Raw genomic sequence first — 18,061 nt, 5'->3', positions numbered from 1 at the left:
GGGAACACTGGGGCATGGCCACTAGGTAACTCGAGGGGATGGAAGACCACGAGTGTTGATGAAGCCCCCTCGCACTAGGCCCAAGTATCCTTCCTCCCCCTGCCCCGGCCTGGAGGCGCTCACAGCAGTTATGCTGAGGATCTGCAACAATATGCTGCGGAGTCAGACTGCCTGAAACTAAACAAGGCCACACAGGGCAGATATGGAAGAACAATGCTGAATAAAGCAGCTTTATGTATAGTTTAACAAATGATACAGAGCACTCGCTGGGAAGTGGATTGGCTGGCTATATGGATACTTAGGGCAGCTTGCTATTGGATAAGTATGCTGAAGACAGGATGTATAAAAGCCTGTGTAACTTCCTGTGCTGTGTACGGGCTTTGGGATGCTAATCTCCCTGTACCTTTTTGAAGCTTCAAATAAACTTTTCTGCTTCTCCACCCCCTTGTGATTATTGGGTGAAGCACCCCAGGTAACGAACCCCTGCTGTTGTTTTGCCTCTCGGCACTGGGTGCCGGCAGCACCCTTGTCAGCTGCGGGAAGCTAGGCTGTGCTTGGGGTGGGCGGCATTACGGGCAGTGGGCGGTGTGTGCCGGGGGAGCTGGGCCGCGTTTCAGGGGTTCGGCGGGGCTGCGAGGGGGGATTTGGACGCGCCGCTGGGTCGTTGCCTTGTTCAGGCGCCAGCCCTGGCCTAGCAGCCGGCGCCGCGCTGGGGCCTTCCACCGAGGCTGCAGCGCAGGCGCCCCCTGGTGGCCGGCAGCGCTTCCTGCAGCCCCGCGCACTCCTGGGGCGGCCGGGCAGCGGGGGGCGCCGCCGGGCAGCCCCGAGGGGCCTTGGGCTGGTTCAGCGGCCGGGCAGGCTCAGGAGCCTTGGCGTGCACCTGGCTCTGAGACACCCCCTTCCCCCCCCCCCAGCAACAGGCGCTTTTGGGGGTCCGAGCTGCCCGCTGGCGTGGGCAGCACCGGGGTGGCAGGTTTGTAGAAATTTTGGTGGCACCCAGAACCCGCCTCTGCCCCCCTCCCACCTGCCCAAGGCTCTGGGCGGGAGTTTGGGTGGGGGAGAAGGTCTGGGATGCAGCCCCTTTGGCTGGGGCAGGGGATTGGGGTGCAGGCTCTGGGAGGGAGTTTGGGGATGGGAGGGGGGGTGCAGGGGTGAGGGCTGTGGGGGATGGGAGGGGCTCAGGGCAAGAGTAGGGATCTAAGGGGTGAGGGCTCTGTCTGGGGCTGGGAGGATTGAGGGGTTAGAGAGGCTCTGGGCTGGGGCAGAGGGTTGGAGTGCAGGGGGATGAGGGCTCTGTGGTGTTGGAAGGGGCTCAGGGTTGGGGGATGAGGGCTCTGGCTGGGGCTGGAGATGAGGGGTTGGTTAGGGGGCTCAGGGCTGGGGCAGAGGGTTGGGGTGCAGGAGGATGAGGGCTCTGGCTGGGACTGGGGTGTTTGGGGTGTTGGAGGGGGCTCAGGGCTAGGGCAGAGGGTGCAGTGGGGGGGTGAAAGCTCTGGCTGGGGTGTGGGCTCTGGGGTGGGGCTGGGCTAGGGATGAGTTTGGGGTGCAGGCAGGCTGCTCCAAGACAGGGCCAGAGAGGAGGACTCCCCCCAGCCCTTTCTCTGCTGGCAGTAGTGAGCTCTGGGGGAGGAGCCCCCCTTTCCCGCCCCCCCAGCAGCACACTCACCCCCACCACTGCATGTGCTCCTAGGGCCCCTCTCAGGTCCAGGAATCTCCCTTGCCTCCCCCGTGGTGGGTGCCGTGGGGTGCTGCAAGCGCCTCCCCCCCTGCTGTTGCCCCTGACTGTAGCCTCACTGGGGGTGAGGGATGGGGCTGCCTACTTGCCCAGCAAAGGGCAGGAGTGGTGACTGCGGGGGCGGGGGGGAAGAGGGGGAATATGTGCTGGTGGAGGGTCCCACCAGAAGAGGGAAGGGTCTGAGGTGGAAGGGCAGGCTCAGTCAGTGTGCCCTGGCAGTCGAGATGGAGTGGGGGGAGGGAGAGAGAGAATAGGACCCTGCGGCAGCAGTTGCTGGATGGGTGGCAGCATGGAGCTGCAGGGAAGAGGCAGAGGCAGGGATGCTCTGCTCCAGGGCCCAGGGAGGTGCGTGGGGGGCTGGGGGCAGGAAGAGGTGGCCAGGGGACAGGCAGGGGGCAGCAGCTGGAGTCAGGGTTGACACCCGGCCCCAAATATTGGTGGAGCTGGGTTCCCTGGGCTCTGAATATTGCTGGTGCTAAGGCACCACATGGAGATTTGCCACCCCTGCTCACTGGGTCCTGCTAGCCCAGGCTGAGGGGTAAGGGCCCCTCCCACCTGACACGTTTGTGAAAAATGCAATATCTGGTTAACATATTTTGGAGACCAATACCCCCAAGCAGTAAAAACAAACAAACAAAAGGAGTTAAACTGCCTGGAGCACTGAGGCTTCCATATACAATTTGATAGTAACTGGGGAGTTGGCGGATGCCCTAGCATAGTCAGCACTGTTCTTAACATTTGCTGATGGCTGGTGTCATCACACAACTGAACACCCTTGTCCTGCCCATCTTGCCCCTTCTCTGAGGCCCTGCCCACCCCGACTCCATCCCCCCCTCACGCTGTTGCTCGCTCTCCCCACCCTCACTCATTTTCACCAGGGCTGGGGCAGGGTGTTAGGGTGCAGGGTCTGTGTGAGGGCTCCAGCTGGGGGTGCAGATTCTGGTGTGGGGTTGGCGATGAGGGATTTGGGGTGCAGGAGGGTGCTCCAGGCTGGGACTGAGGGTTTCAGAGGGTGGGAGGAGGATCAGGACTGATGCAGGGGATTGGGGTGTAGGACAGAGTCAGGGTGCAAGCTCCAGGGGCCCTTACCTCAAGCAGTTCCCAGAAGCAGTGACATGTCCCCCCTCCCCCCAGCTCCTATGCAGAAGTGCCCTGCCCCATCTGCGGGAGCTGCAGAGCCAGCGCTTGTGGTGGGTGCAGGACGCAGAGCCCCCTGGCTGCTCCTCCGCATAGGACATGCCACTGCTTCTGGGGAGCCGCACAGAAGGCAGGGGAGCTTATGCTGCTGCACCACTGACCTGACTTTTAATACGCCAGTCAGCGGTGCTGACCAGCACCATGAGGGTCCCTTTTCGGCCAGGCGTTCCAGTCAAAAACCAAACACCTGGCACCCCTACTAAAGTAGGGTGACCAGATGAAATGGACAAAATATCAGGACACATGGGGGAAGCCCCCCCCCCCCAAAAAAGCAGCCAGAGGGGAATTGTGGAAAGGAAGGGGCGGGGGAAAGCACCAGAGCAGCCAAAGCTGCAATATCAGGACAAATGTTGTCCCAACCATGCAGCAGTCAGGACATGGGACAAAGAACTAAAAATCGTGACAGTCCGATTTTATTGGGACATCTGGTTACCCTAAAGTAATAAGTTAAGGCAAAAATAGAGGTACAAATAGGCTCTAGCAGCCATTTGAGTGTTTAGCTGCCTATAGAAAATGGCACAGTGGTCAGACTACACTTAGGGTTTAATTGAAGTGGGGAGATCACATGTCCTATCACAAATGCCCCTTCAGTTAACAGAGCCTATGTACTGAAAGGGTAGGAAAACTCATCTACACTTTTAAACAGACCAGGCCTTAGGCACATTTGCTAGGCATTTTGGGAAGTTTACAGTTATTGCTGTCCATAAGAAAGTAAACAGAGCCTTTTACAAGCACTACATTCACTATTTATAGAACACATTTCATCTGGAAATTGATGAAGTGAAATATGTGAAAAGCAAATGTGTACTAGACACAGATCACCTAACTGCAGTTATTCATTTACCAGTAGCCACTGGTCCTGAGTCTGTACCCAAAAACTCCCAACATCTGGTTTCCACATTAGCAGCATGTCCCAGATACTGGTGCTCAATCCCCATTCTGTATCTGGCTTCTTAGTGACTCAAGGTTGTTTAAAAAAAAAAAAAAAGATTTAAAAATCAACATGCATATTTATTATTCTTACCAGCATAGCACTAGTGATCCCCACCAAGAACAGGGCTCCACAGTGCTAAGCCCTGTTACAAAACACATTTTAAGAGACCCTACTGCAAATATTTCAGACTCTAAATTGGTAAGTTGGACAAAGAGCAAGAGGGGAAACAGGGGCACAACAGTGTGAAGGGACTTGTCCTGGCTCCTGGAGCAGGTCATTGATAGAGGTAGGATAGAACCAAAGTCTGAGTCCCAGTAGTGCACTGATCACGCCAGATCTCACAAGCAAAGCAAGATCAGGCATATAGCGAGGGGCTCCAAGAAAACTAGAGATTGCTTCAGGAATGCTGGTAATTCCTTTAGTGAAGCTTTTCTTTGAAGCAATGAACCAGTGGGCCAATGAGGCAGCACCGTGCTGTGGTCTTTCAACTGTGATGAAAAGAGAGTGATTGTAACCACTTTATCATTAGCTTTCCCACAACACTATTTTGCAAGAGTAGAGGTGTTCAGTGTCCCCTTCCATAATAAAATTCTCCTCATATAATTCCCACCTGCAGTTTCAGCTTTGCTTCTTGTCATTGTAGGTCTGTTGTGGCACATTGCACTACAGAGGTGTTTGAAGTAATCCATGTTTTTAAGTTGTCTTTGTGACTGAAAGTGTTCTATAAAAGCTATTGTATGAACTTTAGAAGACAAGCAGAGAACTTAACTAATCATTCAGTATAGTCGAGGCAAGTGACTGCTTCTGATAAGCTGCTGTCTGGATTCAGGGATTCGTCTTCTCCTCAAAGATTATTGGGTTGTGGTAGTAAATGAACCACTGACAGAGCCTTTTTAAATCCATCAGTAACTTTTGTTATCCTCTTCTGGTAGTGAGACAGCATGAACTGGAATGTGAGCAGCAGTGGGAAGAATATAGCATTATACTCTGAACTACATGACACTATATAATCCTACAGAAACCTCATAAATGCTGCTGATTGGATTATTAGTGGAGATTTAAACCCATGGCCTCCCTATCAAAAAGTATTAGCATCTACTGCTTGAGCTAGAGTAGGGGTGGCCAACCTGAGCCTGAGAAGGAGCCAGAATTTACCAGTGTACATTGCCAAAAAGCCACAGTAATACATCAGCAGGCCCCATATCAGCTCCCCCCATCCCCGCGCGCCTCCCACCCACTGGCAGCCCCGCTGATCAGCACCTCCTTCTCCCTCCCCATCAGCTGTTTCATGGCATGCAGGAGGCTGGGGGGGGGGGGGGAGGGAGGGAGAGGAGCGAGGGCATGGCAGGCTCAGGGGAGGGGGCAGGAAGGGGTGGAGTGGAGGCAGGGACTGTGGCAGAGCCAGGGGTTGAGCAGTGATCAACCCCCAGCACATTGGAAAGTTGGCACCTGTAGCTCCAGCCCTGGAGTCGGTGCCTATACAAGGAGCCACATATTAACTTCTTAAGAGCCGCAGGTGGCTCCGGAGCCACAGGTGGGCCACCCCGAACCTAGAGCATCAAGTCCATTAGTGTGTAAGGCTTAGCTAACTCAATCTCTTCTGTGGTTCAGCCACTAGAGGGCACAGAGACCCACACTGTATTAACATGCACGACACCCTCTCTAGCTGGCAGCCTTACAAACACTAGGTGAATTTGAGAAAAGCAAATTGTCACAATCTTTCAGGAAAAAAGAATTTATTTAAAGCCAGTACAAAAAATACAAAGGCACATAAAACTCCTTTTGCTGTCACCTGACTTACAGATATAAAGCCTGCAGTACATTCAAATGAAAAAGGTTACCCTTTTAACACTAAAATGGTCACTTTGTAAATAGAATCTATATAGAAATAGAAAAAATATTTATAGTAAGAACAGCAGCATAGAAAATATACTATTGTATTACTTTTGTTCACCTTCCCAGCGTATACAATACTGTCTGGACATTGGCACTAAAAAGTGCACGTTTACAAACAAAATAAACTTTAAGAATATTGTACAGGACAACAAATCTAACCAGTAGATTTAAAAATAAAAGAATGGTAAAAATTCTCAGTAACAAACATCCTGACCCAAATGCCTCTGTACAGCAAGATGACAAAACAAGTGACTTGAAAATATTCCGATTTTTAAGCTATTGATGAGAAGTAGTTGTCTTCGCTAAAAAAAAAAAACTCCTCTAAGAGCAGCAGCACAGAATTCTCTGTCCCGGGGGGAAGGGGCACTATGGTGGATTTAAACCACCCTTCCTCCCTCCCTTTACTAGAGAAGCCCCTGGTGTAGTTTAGACACCCCTGGAAGCTTGTCTAAATTACAGTAATCTCTCAGGGCAGCCCTGCAATCTCCACGATGCTGGCGTTTCTGCCTGACACATCCCTCCATACCCCATGCCTACCACTGGCATATTGCCTATACCAGCACTTGCGAGAGGGTCCCCAAAAAGGAGCCTTATGGCCATCTTCCTCAGTGCCTACCCTGGAGGAATCCTTTAACAACTGGAATGGGGATTTTAAGGCCCCTTTACACTGCTCTGGCCCTATAACTCAGCATAAAAGGGCCAGAGAGGCGTTTGGATCTCTCCCATGGTCTTGTTAGATATAAAGGATTTTAGAACAAGTAATTTCCGAGCTGGTCTATCAGCTGAAGAAAGAAAGTATGAAACTGAAATATTGGAATATTTTTTCAAGTTTTTTTTTTAAAAAATCACTCCCATGTTATATATTTCCCCCCTCACAAGCAGACCATCCTGCATGCTAATTTAGGAATGGAGAAGATCTGTCAAGCAGGTACAATTTCCTTCTACCAAATTTAAAATCTACATGTTTAAAAGGAAAACAATTTATAGTTAGAAGTACATGATCCAGTAACAACCATAAACAAGACTACCGAGGAAGTGGAAGAAAGGGAAGGGTCTTACAGCCTTTGCATACTGTGTATAGCTGACAATATTACTCTGCAGAAGCAGCTTCTCCAGATTTTATCATAATTAAGGCTCTTATATTGCAGATTCCCAGACTTACAAAGATCCAGGATGAATCTTTTCAATTTTACAGTATAATCCACTAGTTCAACTAGCCTGTGCCAGCTAACAACTCATTGTGAAGAATGATGAGCAACATTTATGATGTGGGAAGAGTACAGAACATCAGTGAATTAGCAGACCCCACATTTATGCTCATTCTGCATATACAATGTACTAACTAAATCCATTCATAACCCCAGATCCCACCAATTAAAATGGGGACGCTTCACCTAAATATGCAAAGGTGCAAACAGAAAACCATTTATCCATTCAGCTCCAAACCCCAAAAAATTATTCAAGTATCTTGTGTGGAATGACAGAAATAATGTCGTTTCTATATTGACAGTTTTCACAACAGAAGGGAAAACTACATACCTTGTAATTGTTTACTACAGTCTCTTCTCCTATCCTATGACACAGGAATTATGCACAAATAGCATTATAGTGTCACCTTCTGGAAGCAAACAAACAAAAAACGCAAGGCACCCCCATCAACGCTGGGCATATAAGCCTCAGCCACACCCAATCCCTTCAGTTAGAGAAAGTTCCAGAGCAAAGGGGAGGGGGGGGGGTTATCAGAGAATAAAAGATTGTGTAAGAGTTGAAAGAAGAGGACAATATACAGACAGCAGCAGCACATCCCCCAAGAGGGGAGAAGAGCCGGACGTAGGATAGAAGACGACCATGACCAACAATTGGTAGTTTTTTCTCATAGTACGTCTTACTCTGTTCTCATCTCACAATACATAAATCAGGGACAGATAGTGGATGGCTGAGGTATGCACATGTAAAAACACGGACTCCAAGACCTTTCTTGAGAAAATCCAAAACATGTTTTGAAGCAACTGAAACAGTACAGTGATGTTCCTGAACTGGCACCAGGCTGAAAAGATTCATCAGAACCAAGAACCGTGGGTGCCTCAGAGCTACCAAAAAATCACAGCCGCCTTGTCCTACCTGATTTTTTTTCCAGCAGCTTTTCAAGCAGCAGCAGTAACCCAGCTCTTGACACTCCAGCGCCATGCAAATGCATCATATAGGAGAGCCCAGGGGCTGGAAACAGAAACAGGTAAACTTGGCCATGGTGCCAACTTTCGACAAATGGCCTTCAAAACTTGGGGGAGGCTCCATTCTCCTGGAGCCAAATGGCTGTGGCTGAGCAAGGGTACTGTTGCCCTCCAGATAAAGGGCCCGAAAGAAGAGCAGACTTGTCTTTATCCAGGTTCCCAGATGGGATGCCTCCACCAGGAGTGAGGTCCTGCAGGTCCCCCCCAGCAACTGACATACTCCACTGTCATGCAGTTGTTCCAGTGAACAAAGATATGGGAATTGAGAATTAAGGATTCCAAAGCTATGAGATCCAGACGCACAGCCTGCAGTTCAAGGAGATTTATACCAAATGTGTGTTCCTCCACCTAACAGAGGCTCTAAGTTAACAAAATGCCCAGGTGTGAGCCCCCTCTAAACCCAAGAGATTTGCATCAGTGGTAATACAAATGGGGCCAGGGTGAATAGAAAGGAGAGCCACGCAAACAGCTGCAGGTTTTGCACATGATTCCAAGGAGGAAGAAAGAGTGTTATTCTCCAAGGAAGGAACAGGAATGCCATCTGGATGGGAAGAAGGACTGCAGGGGGTAAAAGTGGAGCCCCACCCAGGAGATCCACACAGGCTGCAACATGGCTCAATAATCAAAGGAGGCTCCAAGACCGAACCAGGGAGGAGCACTCTGACTGATGACAGAGTTCTCAAAAGAACGGAATCTGGCCAGGAGAATGAAAGACTTTCCTAGTGAAGAATTCAGGACTGTATCCAGATGGGGAAGTTCCCAGGTGGGAAAAATATTTGTCCCTGGTGATCTGGGCCACATGAGGCAAGAGGTCCTGAGACTGTAGAAGACATGAGGCTGAAGGAGCTTGAGTAAGGTTATCAGGCATCTGAGGTGGAGGCGGCTCACATTTTCACAAATATCAGCAAACGACTTCCAACAATGGCAGGGCTGATGTGCTATGGGGGTGACTCTGGCTTGAGCGCAGCTGGGCTGCTTTGGGAAAGCAGGGGAAAGAAGTGTTTAAACAGCAGCCTCCTGGGCCCAAGAAAGACCTGAATCCCACAGAACGAAGGGCTGACCTGTCAAAGGATACTGAAGAAGACTCCTGCCCACACCTGAGCACAGGCTTTCAACAAAGGGTAAAAGGGAGCACACTCACCGAGGATGCAGGGTGGTTCTTGGAAGAATCCACATGCTTCTTGGTAGCAGCATCTAGACAAAGATATCAAGCCCTTTAAAAGGGGAGACTGGCCAGCTTTGACTTTGCTCCCTCATCTGCATTCCACTCCCAAAGCCAAATGTGTCTCTGACCCACAGTGGAAACTCCCCATGCAGGCAGCTTCACACAAAAAGGAAGTGGCTTCTATAGAACAGGGGACGGTGGAGAAAGCCTCGTAGTTCTGGTGTCACAGGAAAAATCAGAGGAGAAATCCTTCTGGAGGTCCACCTACAGACCTTAGGCCCCACAGGAAAATGGGATGCAATATGCAAAGTCACTGCTATGAGCTTTTAAGCTGTATTAAGGGCCAAGTCCACCCCAAGTCTTGTCCATAGGGTGGACATATACTCCACAAGAGAACAATTTAGAAGTGAGACATAAGGCCAATGCACCCACCCTAGCAATAGCAAATACTTTGTCTGGTTCCTCAGGAGAAACAGGATAACATCTAGCCTTAGGACGAGTCTCTTGGGTGCACTGGTCCACGCAGTTCCAATCCTCAGACACAAGGTCCGGGATGGCTGAGTGTCCTATTTTTTCTTTAAATTTCCCACAAAAGAGAAAGTGAAAAGAGATGGCAGGAGAGCTGAGGCAAGGGGTCCATGCTTCCAAAGGAGGAAAGGCAAACTGAGGGACGGTGCTGAGGTTTATATGTCCAGGGGCAGGATCTAGCAGTTCTTTGCATCCTTGCTTCCAGATGGTAGCATTATGATGCTATGTGTTCCAGATTCCTACAACAGAGGGTGCGAGGACAAGGAGACATAAGAAATAAGAATTTGGCAAAATATTTTGAAGTTCACAGCAGAATGAGCTGCAAACCATCTTTTGACAGAGTTACTGACCTTGACGTTTAAAAACAGGCACATTTATCACATGTAAAGTTGAGACTACAGTATTTAAATAAAGATCCAAATCTTATAAAAAGAATGGGGATCACAACAGGCTAAAATTAAAGAGACAATTTGGTTCCCTAGCTTACTACTTTTACTTTTTTTGGGGGGCGGGGGGGGGTGTATGTTAAGATTTCCTGCAAGGCCTTTGTTTTGTATATGAGCTAAAATATTCCATAAGACCCAGTAAGAGACATTCAGCACAAAAAATAATGTAAAAAACTAATTTCTGCTGTGCTGCCATTGCTAAACTGGAGCTGGCCTACAAGAGTAAGGGATTGTTTTCAAACTACTGGCGTAAGGGGTAGTGTTTTTGCAAAGTCTATTGCCCTTTAGGGTAAGGTAAGTGACTTTACAAAACTGCACCACACCACACATAAACGGCACTTATTGGGATAGCCCCCTTGGGTGACACTAGTAGGTGTGCCATCACATTATGGAACACAGTGAGGAATCACAGTAGAGCAGGAGCTGGCTGAGTGATTTTAGGAAGCTAGCAAAAGCAGGAACACATCAGGTAAGTTCATTTGTGTTGAACGCTCCCCCATCCTTTTCCTTCAGTATATGGGTATCATACACAATTTTTCCATTTAGCTCAATTAAAACAAGAACTAGATGAGCAGGCTACCTTTAAGCATTCTAAAATGGAGGACTAGCTAACAATGCAAACTGCCAAAGAAACACAGTCGATACATACTGTAATACACAGTATGCTGATTAAATGTTTCTATAACACCATGTCACTCAGTTTTCCACCAAATAGCCTTCCAAATGTAATTAGATTAATTACCTGTGAAAGTCTCTTCTTGTAAGTGAAGGGTAGGAGTAGGAATAAATTGTGGAGAAATAAGTACAATTTTAACCAAAGAAAGATTCAAAGGGAGGAAGATAGACAGTAATATTGCATCAATTTTAAATTTTTTTTAAAAAAATCAATACTGCTTGACATTTTAAAAATATTTCTCCATTAAAAACAGCTCACAATGTAAAAGAAATTTTACTACATCCAAAAATAAACTGAACAGAGCATAAAATTTGGACAAAGTTAAAACATCAGAACTGTATCAATCACATAATAGTACAAATTAAATGTACCAATTAATGAATTAACTTGACATCATCTAGAAGAGTAAGGGTATTTCTCTACTATGAGATAACATATTAATTCTTGGTGACCTGTCAACCTGTAGCTGCACAAAATGTTATATATAGATTAACTGTTAATTTACTAAACTAAAAAGATAACGTATTTCAAATTTACTCTTGTACTATTGTTTCAGAATAATGGGGCACACTTGGTACTGGGACTGGAAGGGAATCAAAAACATTAATTCATTTTAAAAAGTCTTTTAGACACAGATTTTCACTTGATTTTGAATGAGTGCTAGGCCTTACCCTGCAAAAACTCATGCATGTGAGTAGCTTTACTTATTAAGTTGTCCAGTGGGACTACTTATGTAAGTAAAGTCACTCATGTGTGACTGCAGGATAGCTCTTATTTTAATTCAATACTTCTTTCCCGCTGAGTTCTCCAATATATTATGTAAAATTGGAAGGTGGTGTACCATCATCCCTCCACCTATTCTCGAGTTTCACCACCCTACATCAGCTTTACAAAAAGAGGTATTAAGCTGTTGTGAGGCACGCAGAATCTGAGCAGAATGAGAACAGGCTTAAAAGTTCATGAAAAAAATTAAACATCTACTAAAATCATTGACTATTCAAGCATGTTTTGGCCAAAAACTTAAAACCGGATGACTGACTGACTGAAATAAGAGTGTACTGCAGAATTGATACTTCTGCTGAAGGATCTGTATTTGCATATGCAAGGTTGCAGAGCCATTTCTTTCCTTAGTAAAATAAAAAAGGAATTACATTTCAGCCTCCCTCCATTTGTATATATTCCCGCTCTAGAGAAAATGGTTTCTTTTCTTTCCCTTTTTCTTGTTCCTCTGAAAGCTTAATATTGACATGAAATCAAAATTGCCAAATATATGTATCTTCTTTTCATGATCTATGCTGGGCTTATAGTTCGTGAAAGTCTATAAATGTTACCCTGCTTCAGTAGCTTCCTTCTCAAAAATAACGTAAACTAATCTGTTAGCTTGCATTTTCTGAGATAAGGGGTGAGATTCCATGAGGCACAGCACAGAACTTGCAGCCCAGCACAGAGCTATGCTGGCTTTAAATCATCTTTGTGTGCAACTGAAGAGTCTTCCCCTGTTCCACCCCCCGGGGGCTTATCTAAGCTGCAGTCGTTTTGCACAGGGGTCTTCTGGGCTGCAGCACTGCCCAGAATCTCCACATGGCTCTACGCTACAGCAACACTTCCCCTACCCCCAATCACTGTTCCCTCTAAGCTGTGTACGTGCACACAGATCCTAAACCCCACGCACACGGCGAAACGCCGCACGCACAAAAATTTGCACAGAAGCACAATTTGCACAGAAGAAATTTTTTGTGCACACGGCCTATCAAAAATTAGAGGGAACATTGCCCCCAATACAACCTGTCCGTCGCCACACCAGGACTTGTGAGAGGTTCCTCCGAAGGCAGCCTGATGTGCCTGAACTGAGGAACTCTCCCCTGAAAGGGACATAGGGCTTTTTGAGACCCTTGATATCACCCTGGCCCTTTTAGACAGTATGAAGGGGGTGGAGCTGAGTCAATCATTCACCCTAAAAGCTAATTAAAAATATTTATTACTGCCCGTTGATATGCTTAGCTGCAAGACAACCCAGATGCAAGCTAAACTGTACCTGATAGGTTAGGACAAGTTTTCTTACAAGAAAACAAAACTATATCTAAGAACATTAACAGTATGTTTGATGGACTCCTATAAAATTGAAGTGTTTACATCATCTGTGCACGGTTCTACCACCAGAGTTGGTCATAATAAATTACAAAAGATGTATTCCTCATAGCCTAGATTAAATTAACCAGATGTATATTTAATGTGCAGTCAATTATAAATCTCTTTTTAATAAAAATTTTAAAAAGGCAGCATATTTAGATTGTGCAAATGCGAAGTACCAGCATTATTCCATAACAGACACCCACGTTGTTATATTTTTACTGTATACTGCCAGTGATCGTTGAACAAAAACAAGGAGTTACTTCTTATAAGTAATCCCCTGGTCATACTGAGCTTTTTCCTTTAATATCCATTTTGATAGTAGCTTCAGATTGCTTGTTCAATTGCTCTTCTGTAAAAGTGATGTAAGAATACACCAGGCTTCCAGCAATACTACAAAACACATTTTTTGGTAAAAGAAAGAAATGATGCATATTAATGTTAGAACTCCATGTAAATTATCACATAAGTACCATTCTACATACTCTAAACATATTTTAAACTTGCATTCCTTCTCCAATTTACTAATATACTTTCACCTAGAATCCAGTACAGAGATTGTTCTGAATTTTGATTCATTCCTACCATTATACCAAAATATCCATGGATCTCATTATGCAGATGTACCAAATGCTAGGCCTGGTGGTACAGGAGTTGGGGTGGGCCTATAAATAGTTGACCAGCCACAGAAATACAAATGTTTGATGATACTCTGCCCCCATTTTAGATAGACTGCAGAAGGAACAAAGGAAGTTAAATTGGTAAAATAGGAGTCTGAGCAAGGTGATGAAGTGTCAGCCATAAATTTGATTTATGGCTGACACTTGACTGATTCTCCCCCTGCCCCCCTTGAAATCAGTCCTCTCCTCTCCATATGGTTCACATTGTGTTCAATCTGATTTATAACCCATTTTCTTCAACCACTAAATATCTAGAGACCTTAATTTTATTTTCACATGCTTCAGTGTTGTGAAGTTACCATTCAGAAGAATATAAGCGAAAAAGGAGTATGTGTGTTCTTTGCAGAACTAAAAACAGAGTTTCTTTTGAGGTCATTTTATTCATTTAGGGTACCCCTCGACCTGTGTCAGACCATAAAATACTGTATACCCAAGTGCATTAAAAAGCTTAAGTAACTTCATTGTCTCTTACTACCTTTAGTTAAAAATTTAAAATTTAAGAGGTAGAAAGAGAGAATGGTCCAAATTTACAGGCATATTTTAGCAGCACAACCTCTCCACCTTAAAACAGTAATGAAACCAGTGGTACTATCTGGAGACTTTATATAATTTGAGCTGTAAATATTCAGCCAGAGCATTAAAAAAAACCCACTTAAAAACCCCAAAAAACCCCACATGGATGCCTTTTAGGTCAGTCAAATGTAGGTCAGGATTGTATCAACTTTCAGTTTATGTGCACTGAATACCAAACAACCCCTGATGCTGCCTAGAATGAGCAGTGCATTCTTACTGGGTGCAGATGCATTTCTGAATGTTTTAAAAAGAGAACCAGAGGGGTATATGTTGCTTTTTTCAATGGCTTTTGAAGATAAGCATTGAAGTTAGAAGAATTGGGGATCGGGGGGAAGGGGTTGTTTGTTTTAGGTATTTATCAGTTGAAAAGGTAAGTCTCTGGGTTTTGTTTTTTTAAATTAAGTTTGTTAAGTTATTTTCCCTTATGTTGTCTCAACACATGAACTCTACACAGTGACATAGGGTTTGCTGTAGCAGATGATGATCAATGAACCAAGTAGTCCAATTACTTATGCTTATTTTATAAAAGATACACCCATAGTAGTCATACTGAATACACACACCCGCTTCTATGAAAGGTTTTATCCACTTAGAATCCCACATTTTCCTCTTCCTTTACCTCCAAACAAATCTGTTACCAAAAACGACGGAACATTATGCTGGCGATACAAAAAAAAAAATCTTAACTAAAAGCTATGACAAGAGCACGATCCTGCAAGCAGTATGCATCCGATGAAGTGAGCTGTAGCTCACGAAAGCTTATGCTCAAATAAATTGGTTAGTCTCTAAGGTGCCACAAGTACTCCTTTTCTTTTTGCGAATACAGACTAACACAGCTGTTACTCTGAAACTTAATTTTATGCACATAAATCCCTTGATATTAATGGGACCACTCACATTCATAACTGTTTTCAGGATCAACACTTAACACTTCCTACCTAATAGCTCTGTAGTGGGTTCCTCCCACCAGACTTCAACAAAGTGCAGTTGTACTTTGGAAAGTGATCCTATTTGGATGGTCCAATACTTCTTTTAGTAATTCAATAGCAAGTTGCTCAATTTACAAAGTTATTTTGAAGAGTGTTACACAGTTTTCAGTTTTCTTACCTGATATTTAACCCAATGAAGTTTGTCCACGTGAAAATATAGTCTCCTCCAAAAAACATTCCAATATAGGTTATTAATATATTCTGGAAAGAAAAAAGAAGATTTACACATTTTGCTTAGAATTTTTAAAAGAGCTGTTTATGTATATTCCACTTGCATAAACAGGATGCTGAAACAAACAGAAGAGTGTCAGAAGAGATAACTGTGTGAAAGATACTGACATTTGTATTTATAATACTGACTTGAAAGTTACCATATCAGGGCTACCGAAAATATTAAAATATTCAGGCCTTAATTTTTTTTTCTTGTCTTGCTGTTTTTCCTTCATATTGCCCTAGTAGCCCCAGAAATGTTTTCCCCCACCCTGCAAAACAAAGGCTGCAATATAGGGGAAAGAACACTTCTGCTAGACAACCTTACAACAAAGTACCCAGAGCACTAATTCTTCAGAAAGCCAGTTGTTCTCTTGCTCTACCTCTCTTCCTTATCTGAAAGTAGGCAGATGCTGACATGTACAAAAATCCTTACCCTTAAAAAGTTATGCATTTCCAAAACTACACATACTGCTAGCAGTCCTAATTCTAGGCCTAACAGCTTCAACAGCAGTTTTTTAGTTCAGATATGTTTTTATTGGTTTCCCATTTCCCCTCAGGCATCACTGGTTTTGTTAAAGACTTCATTTAGATCTCCAGTCATGCCAAAGTTCAATATCCTCAGCTTTCAACCACACAACCTTCCACAGGGTTTCTACAGTAGGGCTCTACAAGCGCTTAGTACCAATGCATGAGGAAAAAGATATTCAAGCATTTACCCAGAGCAGAGATCCATATACAATGCTGGCAGCTACAGATCACTATTGAGAACTCGTATCAATGAATGGAAAGGAGCCTATACAGACATGGGAGAGCTCTTGGAGTTCGTCAGCCCTAAAGGGAAGTTCTGCTCTGGAAGGGGATATCACATAAAAGCCTCTGTATCTTTTCTCTCTATGTATTCCTTGTCTATCCTCTAACCCCTTAACCATGCCGAGCCAAGACACTAGAAGGGTGAGCTGGATTCTATTGTGGCTCACAAAGCAATAGAAGAGTTAACTAATTTCAGGACCGCCCCGAGACCCTCTGCCCCTTATCCAACCCCTCGGCACTGGCCGGGCCCCCTTAATGCTCTGCTCAGAGCAGCGTGTCAGAGCTTTACCGCGTTCTATGCAAACCCACGTTATATCAGGTTGCATTATATCGGGATAGAGGTGTATGTAAAAGGTTGTTATAAAGAGGAGGGTGATAAATTGTTTTTCTTAACCACTGAGGACAGGAAAAGAAGTAATGGGCTTAAATTGCAGTAAGGTAGACTCAAGTTAGATATTAGGAAAAACTTACTAACTGTCAGGGTAGAATATAAATTCTACTGGAATAAATTGCCTGGAAAGGTTGTGGAATCTCCATCATTGGAGGTTTTTAAGAACATGTTAGACAAACACCTGTCAGCAATGGTGCAGATAACACCTTAGTCCTGCCTCAGTGCAGGGGACTGGGCTAGATGACCCATTAAGGTCCCTTCCAGTCCTAAATTTCTATAATTCCTATGCTTAATTTTCATTAAATTGCCAGCCTCAAAACCTCTCCTTAAAGTGATTTGGAGCATTAAGAAACATTACTATTTTAAATTAGTAATTTTAATAATTTAGTAATTAGTAATTAGTAATTTTTGAATGGCTTCTTTTAAGTAAACAAGTTAAATATTTTCTCCAGATTCATAGGACTTAGCTGAGACTGCTTTCCTCTGCCCATCTGTAAATTGTTTAGGTTAGGAATGATAACTAAACAGGATTCACCAACCCTTAAATGATATTCCTTTACCCAGGTACAAACTATGATAGTAATCTGTGCTCCACTAAGATAGAACTCACTACTGAATTTCAGAATAATACACTTTGATCTTAATTTATCTAGGGAACAACATCCCCAGGAGCCCAGACTCATTCTCGATGGTGTAATCTCTCCATAATAGAGACATACAGAAGAGATTGCAACTGAAATAGCCACTGGTTATAGCTCACCAGTTTCTTTCTTTCCTTTCTTTTATTAATATGTTATTCATAATTCATAAGTGTGAATATTTTGCTAGGGTTTAGTTATGGTACCCCACAACACATAGTAAGAACCACAGGTGAGTAAATGGGAGGTCACACCCTTGAATTGGCATTAAGAGAGACAATCATGAAGATTTGGTTCACTGTTCTTGGTTTGACTAATTTTATTCTCCAAATTACTAAAAATCCCTACTTAGCTCTCAGTACCCCTTCCACTCATACAAAAACCTTGGAATATAAACATTTATGCTGCTTTTGTAAGCATCATACAGGTACTGTTGTATCACAGAAAATGGAAACTTAATAAACCTGACAAATATTTAAGAGATTTATGCAATTTACCTTAATACAGCCAACTATTGTAGTTGTAAGAGCAGAATTATACTGAGTGCAAAGAACTGTGGAGTACATCAAAATAAACCTGCAGCAGGAAAAAAACAAAAACACACACACAACATTCAGCTTTTCATCATTTGAGGGTGCATTTATTATACTAACATGCCATCTCACTCCCTGCTCTTAATTATATGCCATACTACAGAGTTTCCAGAACTCCTTGTTTGGAGAGACTTGTATAACTCACTATGGAGTAATGTTATCTGTCAAAATACACAGCAATAGCGTCCCCACACCATCATGTACACTATACTGTATTGTACAGGAGGACCTTACTA

General features: G+C 44.5%; 1 protein-coding gene across 1 annotated transcript in view; it reads right to left on the bottom strand.

Moving 5' to 3' along the window:
* Positions 1-6,038: 6,038 nt before the first annotated feature.
* SLC35D1 (solute carrier family 35 member D1) overlaps positions 6,039-18,061 on the bottom strand; it is a 30,996-nt gene continuing 18,973 nt past the window's right edge. Inside the window, exons 10-12 of the mRNA XM_073357406.1 lie at positions 17,730-17,808; positions 15,299-15,381; positions 6,039-13,331 (exon numbers count right to left, since the gene is read on the bottom strand). Of these exons, the coding sequence (XP_073213507.1) occupies positions 13,223-13,331; positions 15,299-15,381; positions 17,730-17,808 (271 nt within the window). The 3' untranslated portion in view covers positions 6,039-13,222. The remainder of the gene's footprint in view (positions 13,332-15,298; positions 15,382-17,729; positions 17,809-18,061) is intronic.

The sequence above is a fragment of the Lepidochelys kempii genome, chromosome 8, assembly GCF_965140265.1.
Source record: "Lepidochelys kempii isolate rLepKem1 chromosome 8, rLepKem1.hap2, whole genome shotgun sequence".
Taxonomy (NCBI): Eukaryota; Metazoa; Chordata; order Testudines; family Cheloniidae; genus Lepidochelys; species Lepidochelys kempii.
The sequence above is the reverse complement of the archived record's forward strand: the minus strand, read 5'-3'. Positions and strand labels throughout refer to the sequence as shown.